Consider the following 20,751-nt stretch of genomic DNA (forward strand, 5'->3'; position numbering starts at 1 on the left):
ATGAATATGTGCACGAAAAATGAACTCAAATGATAGGATTAAAATCATTCTCAATAAACATGTCATAAACAAGAAAAGATATAATTGCGAAATTGAATTCTAGAGTAACATTTCTAACAAAATCATAAAAATTAACATTAATTAATAGAAAACAAAAAAAAATGATGGTCTAACAGTCCAAAATAATTAACAAGAAACTTTTATTTGATTTTATTAATTACTCTCCCTTCTCAAAGAAAATGCTAAAGCAAATAGAAATCCCTACACTTTTGATCGAAGTAACAAATGTGCATGCATTTACATTGCAAGTTGACCCATAACTAAATAATAAGTTTATCTATGGCTAGGGTTGCAATATAGCTAAGCGACCCCATTTGGATGTTAAGATTAGAAATTTCAAAGTTAAAATAAACAGTTGTAGCAGCCAAGGCTGTCTCACAGGAAACAGGACCATTACCAGCATCTCTGGCATAATGCTTAGCAGTTTTAGGATCGTCTTTCAACTTGCTTAGAGCACTCTTATACGCTGTAATCACACTTTCATAGTCAGAGTTTGCACATTGTGCAATGGCTGGAACATTTTCTGACTTCATCAATGTCCTAAGAAACTTCTGTCCTTCTATTGCCTTGTATAAGGACAACTGCAAGATGGCCTCTGCAAGTTCAAAAAAGTTATTTGCATGCATAATTCTAGGATAAGCTGTCAGGATGTCCGTGCATTCTTTTTGGTTTACTGAGGCCTTGCAAATTTGGGAAATTAGGTCAGAACCATTAGCATTTGTCAGCGAAGGAGAATTGGTAATGAGGATCAAGCAAAAGGAGAGAAATAGCGTTAAAGAATTCATTTTGTGGTTGCAATGGGATGGGTGGGAGTAAATCAATTCTTTGAGGTGATGAATTCTTTATAGTGTTGCTCACATTGCATAATTAATTCAATTATATTATATTTTCAGTTTCAAATTTGTACAGACCAAAACGGAAGGATATATACTGATAAAAAAAAATGGAAGGATATCCCATCCCCATTATAACTAAATAAGTATGTAAAATTCTTTATAAAAATATTGATACTGAATATCAAATCAAATATTATAAGTGATTAACATATCTCAGAAGTCCTTGATATAATCTTTGAAATTAATAAGGAAACATTATACCTACAATTCCTACAATCATTTACATGAGAAATAAATGAAACAGTTTTTTTTTTAGGAAAAAAAATTATTTAAGAGATAAGGACAATATAGTCAAAGCATTTATTACTCCAAAATATAAATATTTTTTTTTAAATTTAGACTAACAATATTTTATAATTAATAGTGAGAAATTAATTCTTTGTGAAACGTAAAAATCATGAACGTGGGTATTACTTTAAATAAAAATAACGCAAGAAGCATAATAAGTTATTAATTTAATATTTTTATCTTTATTAAATCATTTATAAAAAATAATTATATAAATTAAAAATATAATAGTTATAATAGTTTTTTAAAACATTTATATAACATAGGAAAATGTTAATCCATCTTAGCTGGTGTCCATTAACATGTAATATAAAAAAAAAATGGATTAAAACATCATTAAAAAAAAATTTCAAAATTTAATTTAAGAGTATTATGGTACTTCATCATTTAACTTCAAAAAATTAATATATACACACGAGAATCGTAAAAAAAAAAAAGAAAGAAAAAAAACTATTTTTTTAAAAAAATAAATAATAAAATAAAATAATATCTTTAAAATTAAAATAACTAATAATTCTCTAGTGCAAATTTTTGTGTTGAATGTGAATGCTTTCAATTAGGGTGAATATTAGAATTCTCCAAATATTGTAACAAATAATTAAATAATTAAAATTGCATATAAATTAGATAATATTTTTTTCACGTTTCAATCACGCATCTTTAATTACTAATTGTAATCTCCACATTTATTTTATCTCTTTTCATTTTCATTCTATTTATGTGATTTTGTAACACTATGTCAATTATTTATTTATTTTTACAAATCCACATTAGTATTCTTTAGTACACGCTTACACTATGTGCACTTCATGGTGTCTCTCTGACTTGCTTGGTGGTGTTTCAATAAAGTGCGAGTAAATTTTGTAAATTAGATACTGGGTCTCCGACTTGTTTGATTTCACAAAATTTACCACAAAAACTAAAGTCTTTTCCAAAAAATGTAACATTCTCAAATAAATGATCACTCAATTCTCCTTTTTTTTCGTACACTTCATCCTGGGTATGCGACTTGCTTGACAATGTTTTAATAAAGTGTGAGTAAATTTTATGAATGTCATGTTGGGTCTCCGACTTGCTTGACTTCACAAAGTTTACCACAAAACCAAAATGTTTCAAAAGAAAAGAAAATAAAACAAAATCAACTCAACACACAACACTTTTTATACAAAGAATTAAGTCTGATTTTTCTCATTGCACCTAGGGATACGTAAGAGTAAGGGCAAATCCCTTGTTGATAAAGAAAAACAAAATAATAAAATCCTTTTTAAGAAAAATAAAAATAAATAAAATAAAATTTTGATTTCCCTTTCTAAAAAAATAATATAAAAAATATAGTTTATGTTTTCAAGGAAAGATAAATAATTAAAATCACTTTATTTTTAGCGTATTCGATTAAAGGCGTTTCATGAATGACACGTGGGGTGCTCACGCCTTTCCCGCGAGCAAACGATTCTCGTATCTTTTTTTCGAACGGTAGATCATTTCTTATCTTTTTTGGTTTTTTTTTACGTTTTTTCTTAAATAAACATTGGTCGCGACTCTCCAAGTGTTTCATTTTTTTGAAAAATAATTTATTTATCTGAATATTTTATTTTCTTGTCTCGTCGTGGCTCATTTTACAACAAGTTCTCAACATTAATTTTATAAATTTTAGTCAATAATGTGCTCAAATAAAAGAGCATGGTAAAAATTTAGTTGATAGTATTTCCTTTTAAGGAATGCATATAAAAATACAGGCAAGATATCGTTTGTTCGTTGTGTGCTGTGGTGCATGTGTAAAATCTCCACATATCCCCTCACCTACTCGTCTTGAGGTAAGTCAGAGCATACTTTAGTCGGTTTCGTAGGATGAGGATGAGGGGAAGGCACTCCCTCGATTTGTGTGATCCAGATGAGGGTTTGGGCGCCTATACAGGATGAAAACGTTTTACACCAGTCTTTAAAATAATACACTTCAAAACTGGTCAAAAAATAATGAAACTTTCACTTACAAATGCACCACCCAGTTTGTCAAGCATCCAATGCTTAGGAGCATTGAGCCTCTTGAGATGCTTCTTCAATCCCGTAGCCTGTAACAGTCGTAAGCACGAAAGTTTAAAACTCAAACACAAATTAAACAAAAAGATTCAAACAGCAAGTTTGGCATTAAATGACCAAAACCTATGGTAGTATCAATGGTAACCGAGACAGATAAAAAAAACACAACGAACAAATCATATTCAAAACCCTAGTTTACTCCAGTTTGGTCCAAAGCATGCAGTACATCCTTCACAGAGTGAAATCTAAAGAATCAAAATGTACACTATTCAAAGGCACGAATCCATTAATAAATAAATAGGCATGATATCGTGAATGAAAGCAAGTGATCTGAAACGTAGACAGATAGTGACACTCTGATTGCACAAAACCAAGCACTATTTCATGAAAAGTGAAGATTTAATTAGAGTAAAGTCCATAAAGGACGATGAAGATCGAAATCTATTATGAAGATAAAATTGAGAATGCATCAAAATCAGAAGTAGTATAAGAATTGGAACCATTTTTAAGGGTTTGATTTGGAAACAATGACTAGAGAATTCACTTTGTTTGTCAAAATGATAAGAGACAGAAAGGGAAAGGAAAAAAAAAAAAATAGGAGAAGAGAGAGCAACTCATTCTTGATAAATTTGTATTTATTGTCAATGTTATTACCCCTTTCTAGACTTTTGTATCTTGCTCATTTAGGTGGCTTTCAAGTCTTTTGCTTGAAGGTGAAACTGAACTATATGGATGAATAAAATAAATGTGGATTGGTTTCGGTCCGTTCGAAGATTATTTACTACTTGATCCATGATTTTATTAATTATTCTACCCTGGTGAGAAGCTAAAACAAATAGAAATCCCTACACCATTGGACTTTGGTCGAACCTGCAATTGCAAATATGCATGGATATACATTGCAAGCTGACCCATGGCTAAATTGCCTTAAATAGCAAGTTGATTTATGGCTCGGAATGCAATAAAGCTAAGCAACGATAAGAGCAGGAATTGCAGGGTTAAAAATATGAGCAGCAGTATTCAGATCCATCAGCAGCATGTTTGGCATCAAGTTAGCATAGATAGCCGTTAGAGGGTCGTATTTCAAATCACTCAGAGCACTCCTAAACGCCATAACCACATATTCATAGTCAGAGTTAGCACATTCTGCAATGGCTGAGTAATGAGGATCAAGCAAAGAGGGAGCAACGAGGAACAGTGTTAAAGAATTCATTTTATGGTGGGGGAGTTTCAACCAAGGGCTCTTGGTTGCAATTAGAGGGACTAAATTAATTTTTAAAGTGTTGAATTCTTTATAGCATTGCTCGTTACGTAAGTAATTCATCATATACTATATTATACTTTCTATTTGTATAGATCAAAACGGAACTCAAGGATATCACTGTTAATGCTAAATAAGTCTGTAAAATAAAAAAAAAATACTAGTTTGATTCTTTATAAAACATTATATAATTTAGAATGAATATATGGATACTATATATAAAATATTATAAGTAATTAACATATACTAGTATATAAATCGTTAATTACATGTAACTCTAATACCAAAGGAAACATTCTTACAATATTCATTAACAAGATCCTTAAAATAAGGGGAAAAAAAAACATTACACTTAATATTCAAGGAAATATTTTTACAATATTTATTAATAAAAAAATACTATCCTCACTCCTTTATATAAGAAATAAATTTGGGAATTTTTGTATTGCTGCAATATTATTCACTAATTGATTTTTTTTAAAATAAGAAAAAAATTATTAATACTGGATCAATTGATTTTTTCATAAAAAAAGAAAAAAAAATACTCAAATCTTTCCTCGAGAAAATACAATAGCATGAAAATACTACGTGATTGATAATGATATCTTGCATAATGAATATGTACACAAAAAATAAATTAAGATGACAGGACTAAAATTTTTCTCGATAAATATCTCGTGCATAAACAAGAAAAGATGATAATTGCAAGATTGAATTTTCAAGTAACATTTCTAACAAAACCACAAAAATTAATATTTATTAATAAAAAAAAAGATGATGGTCTAACACTCCAAAATAATTAGCAAGAAACTTTTATTTGATTTTATTAATTACTCTCCCTTCTCAAAGAAAATGCTAAAGCAAAGACAAATCCCTACACCTTTGATCGAAGTAGCAAATATGCATGCATTTACATTGCAAGTTGACCCATAACTAAATAATAAGTTTATCTATGACTAGGGTTGCAATATAGCTAAGCGACCCCATTTGGATGTTAAGATTAGAAATTTCAAAGTTAAAATAAACAGTTGTAGCAGCCAAGGCTGTCTCACAGGAAACAGGACCATTACCAGCATCTCTGGCATAATGCTTAGCAGTTTTAGGATCGTCTTTCAACTTGCTTAGAGCACTCTTATACGCTGTAATCACACTTTCATAGTCAGAGTTTGCACATTGTGCAATGGCTGGAACATTTTCTGACTTCATCAATGTCCTAAGAAACTTCTGTCCTTCTATTGCCTTGTATAAGGACAACTGCAAGATGGCCTCTGCAAGTTCAAAAAAGTTATTTGCATGCATAATTCTAGGATAAGCTGTCAGGATGTCCGTGCATTCATTTTGGTTTACTGAGGCCTTGCAAATTTGGGAAATTAGGTCAGAACCATTAGCATTTGTCAGCGAAGGAGAATTGGTAATGAGGATCAAGCAAAAGGAGAGAAATAGCGTTAAAGAATTCATTTTGTGGTTGCAATGGGATGGGTGGGAGTAAATCAATTCTTTGAGGTGATGAATTCTTTATAGTGTTGCTCACATTGCATAATTAATTCAATTATATTATATTTTCAGTTTCAAATTTGTACAGACCAAAACGGAAGGATATATACTGATAAAAAAAAATGGAAGGATATCCCATCCCCATTATAACTAAATAAGTATGTAAAATTCTTTATAAAAATATTGATACTGAATATCAAATCAAATATTATAAGTGATTAACATATCTCAGAAGTCCTTGATATAATCTTTGAAATTAATAAGGAAATATTATACCTACAATTCCTACAATCATTTACATGAGAAATAAATGAAACAGTTTTTTTTTAGAAAAAAAAAAATTATTTAAGAGATAAGGACAATATAGTCAAAGCATTTATTACTCCAAAATATAAATATTTTTTTTATATTTAGACTAACAATATTTTATAATTAATAGTGAGAAATTAATTCTTTGTGAAACGTAAAAATCATGAACGTGGGTATTACTTTAAATAAAAATAACGCAAGAAGCATAATAAGTTATTAATTTAATATTTTTATCTTTATTAAATCATTTATAAAAAATAATTATATAAATTAAAAATATAATAGTTATAATAGTTTTTTAAAACATTTATATAATATAGGAAAATGTTAATCCATCTTAGCTGGTGTCCATTAACATGTAATATAAAAAAATTTGGATTAAAACATCATTAATTTTTTTAAAAAAATTTAATTTAAGAGTATTATGGTACTAGATCATTTAACTTCAAAAAATTCATATATACACAAGAGAATCGTCAAAAAAATGAGAAAAAAAATCTATTTTTTAAAAAAAATTAAATAACAAAATACAATAATATCCTTGAATTAAATTTTTAAAAACTAAACAACTAATAATTCTGTAGTCCAAATTTTTGTGTCGAATGCTAATGCATTCAATTAGGGTGAATATTTGAATTCTACAAATATTGTTACAAATGATTATATAATTAAAATTGCATATAAATTAGATAATATTTCATAGTGATGAATTGTTTTTCACACAATTTATTAACATCATTTACAAAATTTACACAGCATTTTGAAGGGATAACAAAAAAACATTTAAGTCAAACTAAATTTATTTATTGACATCTTGCTCGTGTAACAAGTTCAATAAAACTTACTAATTAAATTTTAGAATGAAAAAAAAATACAAAACGCTGAATAAAATTTAAAAGACTTAAGTTACTTTTCTTAGTATTCTTGAAATAAATTACTTCTAGTCCTCAACATTAATTTTATAAATTTTAGTCAATAAAGTGCTCAAATAAAAGAACCATGTTAAAAATTGAGTTGATAGCATTTCCTTTTAAGGAATGCATATAAAAATACAGGCAAAGCAAATGTCGAGAATTTAAGTCAAACAATAATAAACCAACAATTTAAAAAGAACCGGCTGTGCAGCAAAGATATCCTAAAACCAATGAGGCACACATTGAATAATTTACTAAAACATCCATATTCACTTCAATAGCAAGCAATACCATCTTACTACAGCTGCGGCATTTTGTTATATGGTGAAATTGATTCGGTGATTTTGTACGAAAACCAAAAACCCAGTCAAATACTAGGTAAGGAATAGAAAGATTACTTCATGAATATAACAGCCACAATAAAGTTGTATAGTGCAAGAGTCAAAATTCAACGATTAAAATCTCTTAGCCAAAAGAAATTAGAAAACAAAAACATTGAATAAAACTACCAAGCACTCAAGTCTATTCATCCAAAAGGGGTTTAAGCAGCAGTTGCTTGCTGGGCGGCAATCCTTTTCCTAGCTTCTTCAATGATTGATAGCTTAATACCCTTACCCTTGGGCAGTGATATCCATGGCTTTGTGCCCTTGCCAATAGTGAACACATTGCCCATGCGAGTAGCAAATTCATGTCCAGTGGAATCCTGCACGTGAATTGTCTCAAAGCTACCCTTATGCTTCTCCCTGTTCTTGATCACTCCAACACGCCCCCTGTTTCTCCCACCTGTTACCATAACTACATTCCCAACATCAAATTTGATAAAATCAACAATCTTGTTTTCCTCCAGATCCAGCTTAATGGTGTCGTTGGCCCTGATGAGAGGGTCTGGGTAACGGATGGTGCGACCATCATAGGTGTTCAGGTATGGGATACCTTTCTGGCCAAACTGCACTGACCTAACCTTGCAGAGCTTGAACTGCCATTTACACAAAGAATACATGTTAAACCATAACCATTAAGTAGGAAAATTGCAACTCAAAAATTCAAGCAATCAAATATACAAGTCCTGAAATTGAAAATTTTAAAGGTTCATTAGCATCAATACATTTGTTAGCCTATATACACAAGAACCGAAGACAACAAAGCTAGAGTCAACTATACAATAGTAAAATAGTACATAGGCTGCAAATGAATCAGAATATTTAATATAAACCATATAAAAAAATACCTTTGCCTCATCATCCCTGACAGAATGGAGACGGAATCGGCCTTTAGTGTCATAGAGCAGGCGGAAGTTCTCATTGGTTTTTGGGATTGAAACAACATCTGTGAAAAGATAAAAATTTCAAAAAGAAATCATTCATCCAACCAAATCAATAGAAACATATATATTGGGACAGACAAAGTTCTTTTGGTGGTGGTAGGGAGGAGAAAGAGCCAGGTGGAAGCTCCTGCAGCTAATTTGGTTACCTAAATTCAAGCTCACATTTCACCATAACCCACTCACAAGCCACTGGAGAATGTTAGAAATACTGGTTAACATTTACAGTGTTTGAAGTTCTCCCAGAGGAACAGACTATATCTTGAAACATGAATCGCTGAGAATCATTTAACACCTAACTCCCCTTCAACACATATATCCATCTACCCAGACATCAAGATAGTTTGCTAAATGCATCAGATTCAGAATTAGTCAAGCTTAACAAACAAAATGTACTATAGCATATTATAGCACCACCCCCCCCCCCAAAAAAAAAACCCCACCCCAATACAGTAACATATTTTGGCTTGATAACATGACGCGGGCAGTTATTATAAAAAAACAAGCTACAAACATACCCATGAAACCAGCAGGGTAAGTCTTGTCAGTCCTGACTTTTCCATCAACAAGAACATGTCTCTGCATCAGAATAGCGATGACTTCACGGTAAGTCAGAGCATACTTTAGCCGGTTTCGTAGGATGAGTATGAGGGGAAGGCACTCCCTAGATTTGTGTGGTCCAGATGAGGGTTTGGGCGCCTGTACAGGATGAAAATGTTTCACATCAGTCTTTAAAATAATACACTTCAAAACTGGACCAAGAATGATGAAAGTTTCACTTACAAATGCACCACCCAGTTTGTCAAGCATCCAATGCTTAGGAGCATTGAGCCTCTTGAGATGCTTCTTCAATCCCCTAGCCTGTAACAGTCATAAGCACGAAAGTTTAAAACTCAAACACAAATTAAACAAAAAGATTCAAACAGCAAGTCTGACATTAAATGACCAAAACCTATGGTAGTATCAATGGATAGCCGAGATGGATAAAAAAAACACAAAGAACAAATCATATACAAAACCCTAGTTTACTCCAGTTTGGTCCAAAAAATGCAGTACATCCTTCACAGAGTGAAATCTAAAGAATCGAAATGTAGACTCTTCAAAGGCACGAATCCATTATTAAACAAATAGTCATGATATCGTGAATTAAAGCAAGTGATCTGAAATGTAGACAGATAGTGACACTCTGATTGCACAAAACCAAACACTATTTCATGAAAAAGTGAAGATTTAATTAGATTAAAGTGCATAAAGGACGATGAAGATCGAAACCTATTACGAAGATAAAATTGAGAATGCATCAAAATCAGAAGTAGGATAAGAATACGAACCATTTGGAAATTGTGAAACTAGCTAGTGCTCCTCGTGACCTCGGCTAAGGTTATACCAAACTGAAGAAACAAAAAGAGTTGCTGCGGCACTTAAGGTGGGAGGTTGATGACAAAACCCTAATTTGTAGAAGTGCTGGATCATGGGCCTTAAAAGCCCACATTGCTTTTCTTTGTCAGAATGGCCCATTTAATTAATTGCACTCATATTAGACTCTTTGACTCTTTTTTTCTTTAAAAAACTTATCAGATTTGAGTCTTCCTTTTAAAAAAAAAAAAATCACATTTGAGTCTTAAACCATAATTTGGGGCCTATACTAATAATAAGATTACGATTTCATTTTCAGGTTTTTATTCTTTCAAAATTGTGAAATTGGTGAGTTTGGCCTTATGTATAGTAGGCAATAATGACATTTTCTTGTTATAAAAATCTAATCTAATTTATCTAAATTTGTGAATAAATTTTTAGGCACGGTATCCGCGTGATAATTAGAGAGTAACCCTCACAATTCAAAATATGTCGAGGTACGCATGATGCTTGTTGCTCCTCATTTTGGTAGCAAGCAAAATGATTGGTCATGATTCACATATATTTTATTATTGTTTTCTATTTATTCATTCCATCAAAATTTTATTGTAAATCTTTCACATTCTCTTCTTTAACAAATTATTTTTTATTGCCCATAATAATTGTTCCTTCAAGCCTTCTATAATTTTGTTGCTCATATGAATTATCTTTGTAACTTAAAATTACGATTAGAATTCTTTAAAAATTATGGAATCACTTGCTTCTTTATTATTGAGATGAGTGAGTTGGTAGGCTTTATTGTTTTCCACCTATATGACAAATATTCTTTTTTCTTAAAGCATGCCACTAATCTTGCTTATCTATGATTTTTCTCTATTAATATATGTATTTTTTTCAGGGTTTGATTAGGAAACAACTACTAGAGAATTGACTTTGTTTGTCAGAATGACAAGAGACAATTCACTCTTATAAATTTGTATTTAGTGTCAATGTTATTATCATAGTTCAGAGAAGATTATAAAGATTAGGTATAATAATCATTTTGATATGTCATATTTGTTCATAGTTAGAAATTTTAATCAGTCATTTTTTATTAATTTTGTCTAGGAATAATCTTATTTCATTTTTATGTTCCTTTTTATTTGTTTTTCCATGTAGAGCAAAGGTAAGGAATGAAGAGCTAGAACAATATTCATATCAATGGAAACAATTATTTTTTAGCTAAGAAAAAGCCACATTTTAGTAGTTGAAACACAATGCCTCATAATGGTAGACTATTATGCAAAGTTATTATGTGAAAAATGTATTAGTTTTTCTTTATTGTAAGTCAATAATGAAATGCTTAGGTGATATGGATTGCAAGAATTTTACATAATAATTTTAAAAATAAAAATAAAACACACAAACATATTTAAAATTTCTCTGTATATATATATATATATATATATATATATATATATATATATATATATCTTCATATCTTTGTAATTATTTGATTATGTTGTTAGGGTAATTTAATTAGAGCAAACTTTGTATATGACAGTTAAATATTAAATCTTTATTTTTGAAACTATGTGGTGAGATGGAGATCAAATTCAATTGTAATTTTTATAAAGAACTTGACATAAGGTATATTTTGATTCATGACAAAAAGAATGCACACATTATTAGACATAATAGTCAAGCTAGGAAGTGATGTTAAAATAAGCTTAGGGTTGAAAAAATTATCATTCAACAATAATTTCAAAGACAATGTTAAAATATTTTTTATATTATTAGATGTGAGTAATGGACATGGGTATGTGCATTTAGATACCTATAAAATAAGGACACTACTCATACAGATATGAGTATGAATACTTTTTTTTTTTAAATTACGAGCATAAAAATTTAATTGTTTTTATATTATATTATAATATAAATAATTTTTATAATAATTAATAATGATGAAATTGAGATAATTAAGTTGGAGCAATTTATTAGGCATTTGTTATAAATATCTATTATACAAGTTTTTATAATTAAAAAAAAAACTTTGAATGAGATATTAATTTAATTAATATCCTTTTCTAATTACTATTATTTATTTATCAATTTTTCATATTAATTCAAATATAAATAATGGACATGGGTATGTGCATGTAGGTACCCACAAGGTAAGGATACAATTTGCACTTGTATGAGTATGGATACATAGTTTTAAAAAATAATGAGAGTATGAAATTTTAATTATTGTTATTTTTATTTATAAGATGTAAATAATTTTTATACATTTTTTATGAGAATTTTTTATAATATTTTTATATAATGTTCATTTAATGAATATATTTTTTTATTTAAAAGTGAGAGTATAAAAATTTAAATTATATTATACAAAAATATTATAATTGAAAAAATATTTGAATGAGATATTAATTTAATTACTATCATTTTTATAATTAATTATTTGTTTATCAAATTTTCATATTAATTAAAATGTTGGTAATTGAGATGGGTATGCACATTTAGACACTCATAATAAGGTAGGAGCACAATTCTCACATTTATGAGTATTGATATAATTTTTTTAATAGTATGAATATAAAAACAAGTACTATAATATCTTACTTACATCTTACTCATTGTTTGAATTTAAGTTTTAATTTAAAAATATAATTAAAACATTATTTGATGAAAATATTATTATTTTTAATTAGAAACTCTTACGGATATATAATTTTTATTTCTACCTTACTTAACACATAACTAATTTCTCCTTAAAAAACACATGACTAATTTTTATTTCTCTCATTCATTATATTTTAAAAAACATCCTCTACCAAATATATAGTCAACTGTATATCTATCATCTATCATGTACAACAATTAATAATTAAAAACTATTTTTTATAAATATTTCTTAATATAAATTTGAAAAAATATTAATATATTTTATAAAATAAAAAATATACCTATGCACGAGTCACCCACTCTAATTTTAACACAATATAGTCATTTAATCAATTAGGAGTGTGCAAGATCCACCCCAATCCGATGACGCTCATCCTAGTTTAATCCGTTGATTATCGTGTTCATCCGGTTTTAGGATAAGTTTAGGTCTAAGAAATTAGTCCTGTAAAAATTTAGCGACCAGTTAGGTCAATTATAGTATGGACTTATTTTCTAAGTGTTATAAGTAACTATCACTTAATTTGTAACATTTCAATAATTATTTTCCTAAATTACATATACACGTATATGTGTGGAAATGTTTTTCTTTTTATAAATTAAACCCAGTAAATAAATATTTTGGAAAATATGAGTAAGTATATTAAAATTCTTGTTTGGGCCTTGTGTAGATGTATGACGATGCAGAGCCTCTCTTCAATGCACCTCAATCAAACAAACGAATCTGATCTCCTATTTTCATTCAACTGAAGACTAACATTTGCATGCAAGTACAACTGAATACTATGAACAAAATCTGAGTCTTCCAATGAATGACATTAAGTGGCTAAGTAAATTAACCTGTGACATGAGAAAGAAAAATTCACGACTCCATGAACTGGTTCGGAGGGGGAAACATCTTTCTTTCCTGGCAATCTGGAAAAGTGGTAGATTATTATTAGTCATTGATGGCACACGCCTTTACTCAGGGGTCAATTGCATTTGACAATGTGAGTGAGGAAAATTTTTAACCCAATGGCTTCGCACGTATTAACCACAAGGCTTAGGCTGCAGCACTATAGACTCTCTTTGATACACCATCCTTAGTAACAGTTTTACGATGAAGATATGTCTGAAAAAGTTAAGTCTATTCAGCATACCTCCAAAACCACTGAGCTCAAGCTCACGCCATTCTTGAACCATTGCGCAACAGCAACACATTAGATGCGTTAAGAAGTCATCACACAAACCTCCCTACAAAAACAAAACGGTTAATAATAATGAGATATAATTCTGTATCCCTCACTTCTCATTTCTTGATATTTATAAAGGGGAAGAAGTGGAACCGAAACCAACCTCAATGTTAAACTGGTTACGCAGTTTCCTTCTTATGCAACAAGAATAACAGCAGCAACCACAAAAGATGGAGTAAGCCACTAGATTAGTCATTGCTCGTTTTCGAGCTGTAAAAATTTCAAGAGGCATCAATAAGTAATGCATCAATGTTTGTCAAAGCTATCAGTTCAAACTGCTGTGTACCAGTTACAGTTCATTTCAAAACTTCATGATGCATATTATTGTTAACTGTTTAGGTAAATCATATATCCACTAAAATCACGTTAGTCACAGTTAACTTACAAGTTTCTCCTCTAGTAACCACATTTGCTATCCAAGAAAATGTTCCACATGGGAAGAAGCAGGTCTTCAAGCCTGTAATGAACAAGATTATTTGATTTTGTTAGGAAATCAAAATTAGAAACACGCCGGAATCTTGCACAAAAATAATGAAGAAAAACTAGTAAAATTTATGTCTTTTGGAGAGTACTTGGTAGCACGATCCACTTGTCATTATTCACACTATAATAAATAAATCAAGAAACAACACACCAAAATTTAACATGTAAAACCCGTTTAAATAATGTGGGGAAAATCACGGAAAAATCTCTAAAAAATTACTCTACTATTATAAAGATAATTAGCTATCTTCTTTTTACATTCTATTACGAGAGACATGAGATATAGTGTTTCCTAATTTAGAGAAAACTAAAGAGTACCCTAAATTCCAAGTGTACCACCTATACTACACTATAAAGTTCCTTCACAAACCCTAATTTTTTTCTCACTCACTTTGTTTGAAGCTCTACTATTTATTGCTTCTTGCTCCAATGCCTTTTTGGATGAACCAAGCACCTTTATTTATTGAGGTCTTGCAAATGCAACTATCATATGCCAACTGTCTTAGTAGAAAAAGTTTTACTAGACATGAAAATAAAAAACTGAGGCATTGACTGTTGAATTGCAACTTGCAAGAAGCTACCACAGAACAAGTTTATCATTTACCATTTTTTGAAATAGAATCTATAAAAGATGGGGTTAAGATATTTACATAAGCAAGGCTCCCTACAGCAACCAAAGAGATCAGTCTTCCATTCTGATTGACTTTTATCTCCAGATTCCAACTCAAGGTCCTCAGAGGCTATGGCATTATCAGTTATATGCCTAGACCAAGATATGTATAAATAAGCATATTTACCAATAACATGCTTACCTGAAACCTGATAAAATCATTTAATCGAATCTTAAAATTACCTTGCAATCAAATCAGTTGGTTCATTGAAAACAATTTTTGTAACCTTTTTGTTGGGTGACATGTTGACAACATTTTTTGTGACTTCAATAAGATGTTCAATTACCCTGCATTGTTCTGGGTCATTATTGGTTCTTGATCTACTTAGTTCAACATGCAGTTTTTCTTTCTCCTCTTTGAGGGCCTCGTGGAACACCAAATCTGGATACCTACGAGATAAGGACTTCTCCAATATACATGCATCCTTCTTAGATCGACTAGTCTTTAATATCACATTTTGGGTCTCCATTTCTTCTTCATCCAGAGTGTATTCCCTTTTATCCTCTTCGCTGAAATGCTGCATTCCAAATATCGGATCTTGTGACCAATTAAATCAAATCAGAGGCAGATGATTATCAAGGGAATGAAATAGATACATAAGATGGCCTATCGGAGGAAATTGAAGCAATTAATTAAACTTGATTAATGCAATACTTGTTCATGAATTTAAAAGTTTTACATTTAATATCATATAGATTCTAAGAGATGTGCATGTGCTATTTGAATGTGTTCATTAAACCAACATGGCAAGATGCACTTTATACATGTATAAACACCCACGAAGTAATGCATTTCCACTTACTCCCTTATTATTTCCAAACCTATTATGACTAAAAACTTTGCAAATAATATAATTCGTTTCCTGTATTGGCTTAAATTTCCCTCACTAGCTAAATACTGCAACTTTTGAAAAACTATCACTCGTAAACTATACGTATTTTAAATCAATACTTAATACTATTACTAGCTAACTGACTAGCTTAAAGATTGATAATTGACATGTTAAAAAAGTACCATGAACAAGAACAATACAAATAGAGTTCAGGAAGTAATGTTTTGATTCTTAAGAATATCGCAAGAGCCAAAAGTTACTTGGTCCACTTCCATCATACTTGCCTTTTTAATTTGACATATATTTCTATTGTTTTTATTTTTAACAAAAAAGGATCTATTATTCAAAAAATAGACTTATATGCATATATCCTGTTTTCTCTGTCTCGTAAGGTAGCGAAGGCTTACTAATTAATAACAAAAATATCTTTAAAATTATGAACAGTCTAATTTTTTTAAAACTAAAAAAATTATTTTAGTTTAAAAAGTTATTGAAAAGGAATATTTTAATTTTATAATTGATAAATGATGGTCATTTTTATTTTTAAAATTATAAAAATAAAAAAGAAAATGAATGAAATTTAAAAATAAAAATATTTATGATTTTGAAAATTAAATTAATCGATACTCTAATAATAATAATAGCTCCAGCTCTATTGCCTTTCAAAAAAAAAAAAAAAATAGCTCCAACTCCAAGTACCACCGATGGCGTTCAATATAACTGGAAGATTGAAGATCCATGTTATTCCTAAAGGTAGCAGACTAGCAGTGTAGCACAGAGCAATTTACGCTAGACTCTAGACTAGTCTTCGTTTTCGTCTACGCTTTTCAAAAAGTAAACAGTGAAGTCTGACATTCTAGAGCTTTGTCCAAAATTTATTCTACCTGACTTTGTAGTATATATGATAGGACAGAAAAACAAAAAAAATATATATATTTATTCATTAACAAAAAAATGAAAACATTGATACTAGTAGTAGCACCGACAATCCTTTCACCAAACTTTTGGAGAATTAACATTGTTCACGTTAATTTTATTTCTAAAGAAGATGAATAATTGGAGTCATCAGATTAAACAGAGTGCCGCTAATTCACAAGTTTACAATGTATTTAAAAAGTAACAATATGAGTGTGCTACAAATTCACAAGTTTATAGTAAATTGTGTTGTCGCCGTTGATTAGGTTGTTTGCTTTTGGGTGAATGCCAGTGATCTTAAGAAATTCAAAATAATTTTGTCGTATTAAAAAATAAAAGACAAATAATATTTGTTTTTAAAGTAATTCAAAATTGAGTGCCACTAATTCACAAGTTTATAATGTATTTAAAGAGTAAAAATATGAAAATAAATATACGTACCATGCTTAACTTACCGCGTGAACTTGATTTTTAAGTTCTTTTTTAGATAAATATTGAACATTTTACACATTCACTTTGAAAAAATAGACACAATATAGATAAAAGGATGCAAAGAAAAGTGATGGTAATCAAGTATTATTAGCCTTACTGATATGTATGTGATGACTGATGACTGAGCTAACGATAATTCAACCAGCATGAAATTAATTATAAGAGATATACAAATATATGAATGCAATTAATAATGTGACGTAATTATAAGAGATAGAGGAAAAAAAAACAAGATAAAAGTATGAATGTCATCATTTTTAATTGAGGAGAAAGTAAAATGGAAAAAAAAAAAACTGAATTGTGTAAGTAAAAGTTCATTTGTCTCTAACCTGAAAAAATAATTTATCAATGCCGGTGTTCATTAGGGAAGAAATGGAAAATGGAAGAGTAAATAATGCAGGCTTAATGGCTAATACTGTTAACAAGTGAAAGTTAGAGTGTGGAAACCTGCATACGAAAGTCATGGACTACGGAAATCAATGGCACGAGTCCAAGGTAGCGATCGATCTGCGCCTGAACGTGGCGGAACTGATTCACTACGCTCCAACCCATGGCAAGCATGTACAGGTAACTCCTGTCTTTGCAACTTTCCACCAAATCCAACGCTTCCTGCAGAGCCTCTTCGAGACCGTCCAAGGGTTCCTTCGTCGCAGGCAACCGCGCCACCTCCGTCGATTTCAGCGCCTCCAATAGGTTCCATATCATCCTCACCTGCGCCGCCATGCGCTCGCAGTTCCGCCGGTGCGCCCTCGCGTTGTGCGCCGCCGTTATCACCGTGTTCGTCACGCTCATTGCGTTCAACCCTGCAACCTGCGCTAGGTTCTCCATTTTCTCTTGTTTTTGTGTTCTTTTCACAGTGAAGTAAATAAATTAAGGGAGAGATCGAGAGAGAGAGAGAGAGAGAGAGAGAGTTTACAGTGAGATCCACCTTTTATTTTCTTGAGCTTTGCTTTAGCCTGTGGAGTTTTTGAAGTTTGTGAAAGCGACACGTTGATTAAGCTTGGACAATTGCACAGAAATGGTGCGTACTGCGCGCCATGGAGGGACGTGAATGATAATCTTATTTTTGTTTGCTGAAGAAAAAAAAAACTTCTTAAGATCATCAAAATTAAAAAGAAAGTTTGCTAATGAAATTAAAAAGGATTTTGTCATACTAAAAATATAAAAAAAAATATTTGCTTTTAAAGTAATTCAAAATATTGAATATGATATATTGAACGTTTTGTAAATATTATTTTTAATTATGATCCTTGTGATAAAAAAGAGAGAGGAAAGACTCATTTTTTTTTTTTTGTAGTAATTCATTGGATTACGAACTGGATTAGAATATCATTATGAGCGAGGGGAAAAATAAATAAATAGCACGTTCTGAAATATAAATTGTAGTCCAAGAGTGCATTATACTCTCCTAAAATGAAATATGCGAATTCTTTTCTCATGTTAAAATATTTATTCTCTCCTTGATAAATTTAAGTATTTTTTAACAATGTAGATAATGAAAATTTAACCTAAATCTTCAAGCACTTATCTCAACCCCAACACTAAACGGATCATAATGATTCAATTAAAATTCAAGTATATGACATTTTACTTTATTTTTAAATTTTTGTTAAAGTTCCATTAACTTCGATTAAAAAAGATTATGGCAAATATAGCATTTCTTTGAAAAATACAAAGTGTTACGCTTTTTTCTCTTCTAATTACATTTTACTCTTATGTTATATACGATTTTATTTGTTTCATTCTTATTTTGAAAGAATATTTTAAAGTAAATATAACAGTTCGAATGAGAGTGAATTAGTGCTTGTGGTACCTAATTATTTTTGCCATGCCAATTATCAGTCTATGTAGATATCTTATGGTAAAAAAAATACCAAATTGGTAGATTTATGCAAGGTTATACTATGTTTGAATTAAAGTTTAGAAGGTATTTTTGTGAACTCGAAAAAAATATTGTTACTTTTGGAGTAAAAGTATTTTTATGTTCTTCTAATTTTAATTCAAACATACACTATATAATTTATTCAAATTGAAAAATGTGAAGGAAACAATATGTCATGCTAAATGGAAAGCAAATTGAAAAATTTAGGATGGATGTTGATAAAATTATGCTTACTTTTCTTTCAGATTAAAATAAATTGTCACGTGGGAAATTAAGTCAGTTAGGTCATGTAATATGTTTCTTCTAATCTTAATTAGATTAAAATCAATTTAAAAAAAAAGTTATTAAGATTGGAGTTGAAATGATTTATAATATATAATTCTTTGAAATAAAAAAAATTGCCTTATTTTTATTTAGGGTAAAAATTTTAACCCATAGCATAAAAAAAACCACTCTTTTTTTTTTGAAAGGGAAACAAGACTCCTCTTAAAATTTACTCATTGCCTATTAAATATCTAATTCTTTCACATTTTTATTCTTAAAATTTGTTTCTCCTTTGCACTAAAAGACCTATAACTTGTTATGATAACATAACAATTTATAGTTTAAGACAAAATTCGTAACAAGAAGCCCGTCTAGCTCAGTTGGTAGAGCGCAAGGCTCTTAACCTTGTGGTCGTGGGTTCGAGCCCCACGGTGGGCGTCTTTTTTTTCCAAGCTTGCAAGACGCACATAATTTGGTAACAGGTTAGAAAATTAAAATAGAATAAAACAAATAAATCAGAGTTAATTCCAATTCGTTGATTTATACATGTGCTTGTATTGGATGTTTTAAAATCTAAACCATTTTGATAGAACCAGGATTAGATAGCCCTTGTATTTGTTTTCCCATCAATGATTCTCTCTCTGTACTGCCTCCATACACTTTAGAGTATCATAATCCATCTGCATCCTTTTGCATTCTTACCAGATGTATGGTTTATATGGCGATCGTGAATGAAAAAACTAATTGCTAAGCTATTTCCATAACCAAAATGCTCCCAAACGCAACCTACGAGGTAAACACATTAGTAGAACATTCATGATTCCTAAACTATTCCAACAATCTTAAAACCAACAATCCTAAACTATTTGGAGTGGTAACGAACACACCGCTTGGACTCTACTGTCTAAAGTGCACTTTGTACTTGGAGGATCCTGATTTGCCTTATATCTTTGCACTTTGTACTCCTATTTGGAGTGGTACGAACACACCCCTTGTACTCTACTGTACAAAGAAAAAAATCTAAGGGGGTTATGCATTTCAGAATTCAAACATATAGCTGTTTGTGTTTCTGTATGCTACTCAAAGTTGTCTGTTTATCCTACTAACTAGTCAAGTATCATGTGTACCCCCAGCCTACAGCTATCTTTCACAGTTTCACTCTCTTGGTTACTAACATGGAGTATGCAGTTGATATGGTAAGTAACTCTTGGTATCTAGCTACTGAAGATTAATTTGTATTGGTTCAAAAAATTTCCCCTTCATGTCCTATCCGATAACTTTAAAAGTTGTGGTTACTTAAGCAAATGGCACCTGAGATTGTAATTGCACTATGTTATTGGAAGACAATCCCAACTGTTAGACAATAGACACTTCAGA

The 20,751-nt window shown here is 30.3% G+C and overlaps 3 protein-coding genes and 1 non-coding gene across 5 annotated transcripts; 1 reads left to right on the forward strand and 3 right to left on the reverse strand.

The window, feature by feature from the left end:
* Window positions 1–5,383: 5,383 nt before the first annotated feature.
* Window positions 5,384–6,062, reverse strand: LOC114399671. The gene has a single exon (XM_028361883.1). The coding sequence runs from the start codon at window positions 5,998–6,000 to the stop codon at window positions 5,476–5,478; it is 525 nt and encodes a 174-aa protein (XP_028217684.1). The 5' UTR covers window positions 6,001–6,062; the 3' UTR covers window positions 5,384–5,475.
* A 1,569-nt stretch (window positions 6,063–7,631) lies between these two features.
* LOC114399662 (40S ribosomal protein S4-1) lies at window positions 7,632–10,038 on the reverse strand. Its single transcript, XM_028361872.1, has 5 exons — window positions 9,912–10,038; window positions 9,364–9,441; window positions 9,099–9,279; window positions 8,488–8,585; window positions 7,632–8,235 (listed from the first exon to the last, which is right to left on the reverse strand). Exons 1-5 carry the CDS (start codon window positions 9,912–9,914, stop codon window positions 7,801–7,803), a joined length of 795 nt encoding a protein of 264 aa, XP_028217673.1. The 5' UTR covers window positions 9,915–10,038; the 3' UTR covers window positions 7,632–7,800.
* Window positions 10,039–13,315: 3,277 nt separating this feature from the next.
* Window positions 13,316–18,262, reverse strand: LOC114399679 (protein MID1-COMPLEMENTING ACTIVITY 1-like). 2 transcript variants are annotated; one of them, XM_028361898.1, is made up of 7 exons: window positions 17,676–18,261; window positions 15,172–15,506; window positions 14,969–15,081; window positions 14,221–14,292; window positions 13,939–14,045; window positions 13,743–13,836; window positions 13,316–13,518 (listed from the first exon to the last, which is right to left on the reverse strand). In XM_028361898.1, exons 1-7 carry the CDS (start codon window positions 18,054–18,056, stop codon window positions 13,466–13,468), a joined length of 1,155 nt encoding a protein of 384 aa, XP_028217699.1. In that variant the 5' UTR covers window positions 18,057–18,261; the 3' UTR covers window positions 13,316–13,465. The 2 variants fall into 2 exon arrangements, with proteins under 2 accessions (XP_028217699.1, XP_028217693.1); XM_028361892.1 differs by having other exon boundaries at window positions 13,316–13,836; window positions 17,676–18,262.
* Window positions 18,263–19,739: 1,477 nt separating this feature from the next.
* Window positions 19,740–19,812, forward strand: TRNAK-CUU. The gene has a single exon. It is a non-coding gene; the product is annotated as a tRNA-Lys (tRNA).
* The last annotated feature ends 939 nt before the right edge of the window (window positions 19,813–20,751 follow it).

This window comes from Glycine soja, chromosome 2 (genome assembly GCF_004193775.1).
Source record: "Glycine soja cultivar W05 chromosome 2, ASM419377v2, whole genome shotgun sequence".
Taxonomy (NCBI): domain Eukaryota; kingdom Viridiplantae; phylum Streptophyta; class Magnoliopsida; order Fabales; family Fabaceae; genus Glycine; species Glycine soja.

What these genes read in the sequence shown, in the direction of transcription:
- LOC114399662 (XM_028361872.1), bottom strand. An exon ending in ACAAACTGGGTGGTGCATTT is followed by an intron (nt 9,280 to 9,363) that starts GTAAGTGAAACT and finishes CATCCTGTACAG; the next exon opens with GCGCCCAAACCCTCATCTGG. An exon ending in TTACCCTGCTGGTTTCATGG is followed by an intron (nt 8,586 to 9,098) that starts GTATGTTTGTAG and finishes ATCTTTTCACAG; the next exon opens with ATGTTGTTTCAATCCCAAAA.
- LOC114399679 (XM_028361892.1), bottom strand. Translation starts at nt 18,056, where the DNA reads ATGGAGAACCTAGCGCAGGTTGCAGGGTTGAACGCAATGAGCGTGACG. An exon ending in CCAACTGATTTGATTGCAAG is followed by an intron (nt 15,082 to 15,171) that starts GTAATTTTAAGA and finishes ATCTTGGTCTAG; the next exon opens with GCATATAACTGATAATGCCA. An exon ending in GTAACCAGTTTAACATTGAG is followed by an intron (nt 13,837 to 13,938) that starts GTTGGTTTCGGT and finishes TTGTTTTTGTAG; the next exon opens with GGAGGTTTGTGTGATGACTT.
- LOC114399671 (XM_028361883.1), bottom strand. Translation starts at nt 6,000, where the DNA reads ATGAATTCTTTAACGCTATTTCTCTCCTTTTGCTTGATCCTCATTACC.